The sequence below is a fragment of the Microtus ochrogaster genome, unplaced genomic scaffold (genome assembly GCF_000317375.1).
Source record: "Microtus ochrogaster isolate Prairie Vole_2 unplaced genomic scaffold, MicOch1.0 UNK74, whole genome shotgun sequence".
Classification (NCBI taxonomy): Eukaryota; Metazoa; Chordata; class Mammalia; order Rodentia; family Cricetidae; genus Microtus; species Microtus ochrogaster.
Window position 1 is genome coordinate 847,289 of NW_004949172.1, and position 5,493 is coordinate 852,781.

The window sequence follows — 5,493 nt, forward strand, 5'->3', positions numbered from 1 at the left end:
AGAAGAAGAAGAAGAAGAAGAAGAAAAGAAAGAAAGACTGATTAAAAACATACTGCTTCCTGTTAGGTCAACATATTCAGTTTGTGCAAAGCATTGTCCTGCGTAGTCTGCTACAAAAAGCCAATAAAAGAAACAGGGCCCAGCTGGGCAATGTGGCACACGCCTTTAATCCCAGCACTCAGAGGCAGAGGCAAGTGGATCTCTGAGTTCTAGGCCAGACTAGTCTACAGAGATACCCTGTTTTGGGAGTAGGCAGGAGGAAGGGGAGAGAAAAAAAAGAAAGAAAAGGAGAAAAAGAGAAAGAAGAGGGAGAGAGAGAGAGAGAGAGACAGAGACAGAGACAGAGACAGAGACAGAGAGAGACAGAGAGAAGAAAAAAACAGCCCAGCCCAGGGCATCCAAGTTCTATACCTGAGATATGTATACAAGGTAGGAGAAAACTGACTCCTGTAAGCTGTCTTCCAACCTCCACGTGCAAGCACATATACACACACAAAGAAATAAATGTAGTAAAAAAATTAAAAATAAAACATGTGTTGGGGCCAGGTAGGATGGGGCCAATGAACAGGACCCCTGAACTCACCAGCGCCATGCCCAAGAAGGCCATGCCTGTGTGCGTGAGCTGGTTGTTCCACAGCACCAGGGTCACCAGACCCTTCCTCTGCTCCTTGAGACCCTCGCAGATGTAGGCCAGACCTAGGGGATACAGGCGGTTAGCACCTCTTCCACCCTGGAGAGCATCTCTGCTCACGCTGTACCAGTGAGACCCAGAGGACTCTTGATCCTTAGGTTGAGATTCTCCTGTGCAGGCTCCCTATCAGGGCTGTCACTGTCAGAGGCACATCTGTCTGCCCTGCCAGCTGTGAGCCTGGGAGGTAGTTCTGAGACAGGCCACACCTGTGCCCAGCATCCCCAACCCCCAAGCACAGGGCTGGACACAGAAGGTGCTGGGCGACAGTGTGGACAGGCGCACCTGAGTCTAGCACGTGGTTGTTGCGCAGGTCCAGGATTTGCAGGGAGCAGTTGAACTTGAGCAAGTTGCCCAGCTGGGCTGAGTCCTGCAGGCCGTTGAGCTTATTGTCTGCCAAGTACAGCTCTCGTAGGTTCATGTTCATCTTCAGAGCTGTGGCTGGGGAGTGGGTGGGAGTGAGTGGCCAGCCCTTGCCCTGGGTCACCTGTCCAGCGGCAGGCCTGTTGACACAGACTTACCCAGCAGCATGAGGGGCCGCCCGGACAGGCTAGCATTTTCTAAGTGCAGCACTGCCAGGCTGCTGCGGATGCGCAGGGCACGGGCCACAAAGGGTGCAGAGTGGTCCAGTAGGGGTGTGTTGCGGGCGTCTAGGTATTGCAGGCAGCTTGTCTGGTGGGGATGAGTCAGGAGATGGGTCATTTAGTAGTCACAGTTAGCACCTGTGTCTGAGTTCCCAGATTCCTGTTGCGGGGACCCTCCTTCCCAACAGTTCCACTTCCTTCCTGCCCCAGTCTTTGCAAAAAGGAGTAAACAAGGGCTGGCGACAAGGCCACTTTTCAAGAGTCATGCTAGGGAGGAGTAGGAAAGCAGGAGAGATGGGCCTAGGGTAGGTACCTCCCCACATTGTTTCCTACCAGCCTGTGAGGTACCTACCTTGCGCATCATGTGGGCAGCAGCCTGCCAACCCCGGGTGCCAATGTGCTTGTTGAAAGAGATGTTGAGGTGGGTGGCCGACTCGTAGTACTCAATCATGTCAAAGAGGGCTGAGGCACCCTAGGGATAGACATGTGGGCTTGGCCTCAGGTCAGATGGCCAAGGGAAACACATGGACTGTGCCATAGGAGGAGTGCGGGGCAGGCCAGAGCCCCAGAATGACAGATACATCCTAGATGACCTGGGAGGGTGGAGATCTTCTACATCATTCAGGAACACGCAGCCCTCAGAGGCTGCAACTCTCCAGGTGCCTCTCAGCCTTGCAGCGTGACAGCCAGGAAAGCTCCTGGTGGCTACCTTTGCCCCTCACTCAGCTCCACAGGCCTCACCTTCAGGGCCTCAGGATCACCCTGGTTACATCAGATACCCCTTCTGTTCTTTATGAGGCCCTGTCCTTGCCCTCTTCCCTACCCAAGCCTCAAGAGAGTCTAGGAGCCTAGTGGCAGCAGGATTCTTACATCTTCATCCAAGTTGGTCTGCTCCAGGTCCACAACCTTGAACTGCAGCCTCTTAAAGACCTCCTCCAGAGCCTCACAGGTCTTGTAGTCAAGCTTCTCCCCTGGGAAGGAACAGGTACCTTTATGTGGAGAGTCCACACTACCACCAGTCTATCTCCTGCAGAAGCCACCGATCCCTTGGGCACTCTGTTCTCCCTGGGGATACACACCTTTTAGATCCAGGCAATTGATGCGTTGCTCAAGGTCCGTGAACTCCTAAGAAAGCAGGATGGGGCTGGTCAAGGCAGATAAAACATCCCAGCAACTGGGGTGGTCTGCCAGTGGGGCAGTCAAGCTCAATGGGCTCTGCCATGCCCTTCAGTGAGATGGCATCTAAAATAGGATTGGGCAGGGCAGTTGGACAAAGGCCCAGAGGAGAACAGGAGCTGGTTCTGAGCACACAGGGCATGAGATAAATCTGCCTGGAGCCAGGGAGCCGCAGTCCCGGCACTCCACCTGATGAACTGAGGGTGAGGGTATCCATCATCACTGGAGAGATGTCCAGACTCAGGGAAGTCTGTCCCAAGGAACTGAGATGGGCAGGCTGACAGTCACACTGTGGCTCTCAGCTAAAGACAAAATAGCACTGGCTCAATTGTTTTTCCTGCCCCTTCCTGTAGGGCACATCTAACCCACAGACATGTCAGGTGCCAGTCTCTGGGCTTCACTGTCACTCCAGAGTTGAGCACTGTGACAAAGCCCCAGGACAGACAGGCTAAGGCTGGCGTGACAACATACTTGGCCAGTAAGGTGCAGGTCCAGTCAGCCCTCATCCTTGTCTCAGATGCCACACAGAGTGGCTCTTTCCCTGAGAGGCACAAGCCCCCGCTCTGCTAACTGCAGAACAGACAGAGTCCAGGAACACAGACATAAAATTGACCCAGGCACCCCAAAGGACCCTGTGTAGAGATGGGGCCCAGAGGTGGACATAGAGCAGAAAGCTACAGGCAGAGTTTGCCCACATTCACACTAACTCAGACAGAGCTTGGTGCCAGCACTTCTGAGCAAGCAATCTCTTCTACAAATTCTCTAACAGGCTGAGGATAGGAGCCTCCTGGGACTAGGGGGAAAGGGAAGAAATGAGAAGTCAATTTTGCTTTCCATGTCTATATTTAAACTCTTTTTTTTAAAGATTTATTATGTATACAACATTCCTTCCATGTATGTTTGTATGCCAGAAGAGGGCACCAGATCTCATTATAGATGGTTGTGAGCCACCATGTGGTTGCTGGGAATTGAACTCAGGACCTCTGGAAGAGCAATCAGTGCTCTTAACCTCTGAGCCATCTCTCCAGCCCCCTATATTTAAACTCTTTTTCAGGTGTGCGCATGCGTGCAAGCACACATCACTGTGCACACAAGAAAAATTTAGTCCTCTTCCTCTATCTACTATGTGGGCTCCAGCTGGTCACACTCAGGTCGACAGGGTCTCATATAGTCCAGGTTGACCTCACACTCAGTAGTTGAGGATGACCCTGAACTCCATCTTCCTGCCTTCACCCTCTAGGTGCTGGGATGATGGGCAATGCTGGTTTATGTTAGCTTCCTAAACAGTGGGGAGTGCATATCACTTCTGAGGTCCAAACTTGGGTTTTTGCTGTTTTATTGTTTGTTGAGTCAGACCTCAATATGGAGCCCAGACTGATGCTTGCTCACCTTAGAATTCACACTTTTAGGAATGAATTTTGGAGTTCAGACTTGAATAAATTGACAAGATGACTTTTTTCTGAGGACAGAATTTCTTTGGGGCAAACAGAGCCAGAGGTTATCACTTAATGTGATTCTGGATCTTTGCTAATTTCACAGCTAAACGAAGGATTTCTACAGCTGTGCTTACACAGGCCCTGGCTGGGGAGCAGGCTGAGCAGACCCCAGGGCTGTGCTACCTACACACTCACAAACACACATGCACGCGAGCATGCACAGGTGCTGGTGAGTGTCCCCATCCCTCATACCTGCAGCTGCCTGAGGAGCTTGGGGATCTGTCGGCAGTTCAGCTTCTGGCAGGCCTGCCTGTAGGCATTGATCACTTCATCCACGGTCACGTTTTGGGCTGTGGGCAAAGGAGCAGGCTCAGATTCCACAGCCCTTGCTTGCTGCCTTGCAGGGCCTTCCATCCATCCCTCCTTCCCAACAGCAGCATGACAGAGCTTCAGGTCATGGGCATCACACACAAACTAGCACAGCCCTCTACAAGGTGCTGGGCTGTCAGGCAGTCATAGAAACATAAACAGCTCAAGACTTTTGCTTAAAACCCCTCCCCTACCACATGGTAGCTGGGCACGGCCACCACCAGGTCCCCAGCAATGCCAGCACAAGGCCAGGCTTAGGGATTTGGCTCAGTGGGTGCTCTGGTTTCATTTTTGTGACAAACATCCTGACCAAAAGCACCCCTGGGGTTATTCTTGGCCTCAGCTACAGGTTATAATCCTTTACTGCAACAAAGTCACACAGGCAGGAACTCTTGACAACTGCTCACTCCGCACCCGGAGTCGGGGAGAGAGAGGCAGATGGACCTATGCTGCCTGCTAGCTTCCTCCTGCTTTACAACACATCTCAGGGCTCGCTCAGTCCATAAACCATGTACACATTCAGCATGGATTTTCCATCCTACCTCAAGTGACAATCAAGAAACCCCAGACATGAACACAGCTCCACTTGATCTGGTGATCCCTCATCAAAACTCTCTTCCTCAGACTAACCCACACGGTGGGTGGTCTAACAACCTGAGCGGATCCCTGGAACCTACGTGGTGGAAGAAGAGAACCAGCTCTCCCAGGTTGTCTTCCAGCTTCACATATGTGCCGGGTACAAGTGACACCCCCAAAACAATATAAATAATTGTTTAAAAAATATTTTAAAAGGTTTGTTTTAGAGTCAGGCGGTGATGGTGCACGCCTTTAATCCTAGCACTCAGGAGGCAGAGGCAGGTGGATATCTGTGAGTTCGAGGCCAGTCTGGTCTACAGGCTAGTTCCAGGACAGCCAGGACTATGCATAGAAACTGTTTCGAAAAACAAAAAAAAAACTTTTTTGTTTTGTTTTTCAAGACAGGGTTTCTCTGATTTTTTTAGAATGCTACTAAAGAAACAGGAGCAACTAAGGCACATTTGATTATGAAAACTGCTAGATTAAAGCAACCTATATATTTTTAAAATGTCTTGACTTAAAAATTTAAGGACGGATATGAGAGCAGGGAAGAATATATCTTTTTTTTTTTTTTTGGTTTTTCGAGATAGGGTTTCTCTGTGGCTTTGGAGCCTGTCCTGGAACTAGCTCTGTAGACCAGGCTGGTCTCGAACTCACAGAGATC

The 5,493-nt window shown here is 50.8% G+C and overlaps 1 protein-coding gene across 2 annotated transcripts in view; it reads right to left on the minus strand.

Annotated features, from left to right (window-relative positions):
• Nucleotides 1-5,493, minus strand: part of Ppp1r37 (protein phosphatase 1 regulatory subunit 37) — a 37,100-nt gene that overhangs the window by 2,963 nt on the left and 28,644 nt on the right. For both annotated transcript variants that reach the window (XM_026777588.1, XM_005370297.2), the window contains 7 exons: nucleotides 4,137-4,234; nucleotides 2,352-2,397; nucleotides 2,143-2,243; nucleotides 1,625-1,744; nucleotides 1,210-1,360; nucleotides 974-1,129; nucleotides 584-696 (listed from right to left, as the gene is read on the minus strand). In XM_026777588.1, coding sequence (XP_026633389.1) covers nucleotides 584-696; nucleotides 974-1,129; nucleotides 1,210-1,360; nucleotides 1,625-1,744; nucleotides 2,143-2,243; nucleotides 2,352-2,397; nucleotides 4,137-4,234 — 785 coding nt within the window. The remainder of the gene's footprint in view (nucleotides 1-583; nucleotides 697-973; nucleotides 1,130-1,209; nucleotides 1,361-1,624; nucleotides 1,745-2,142; nucleotides 2,244-2,351; nucleotides 2,398-4,136; nucleotides 4,235-5,493) is intronic.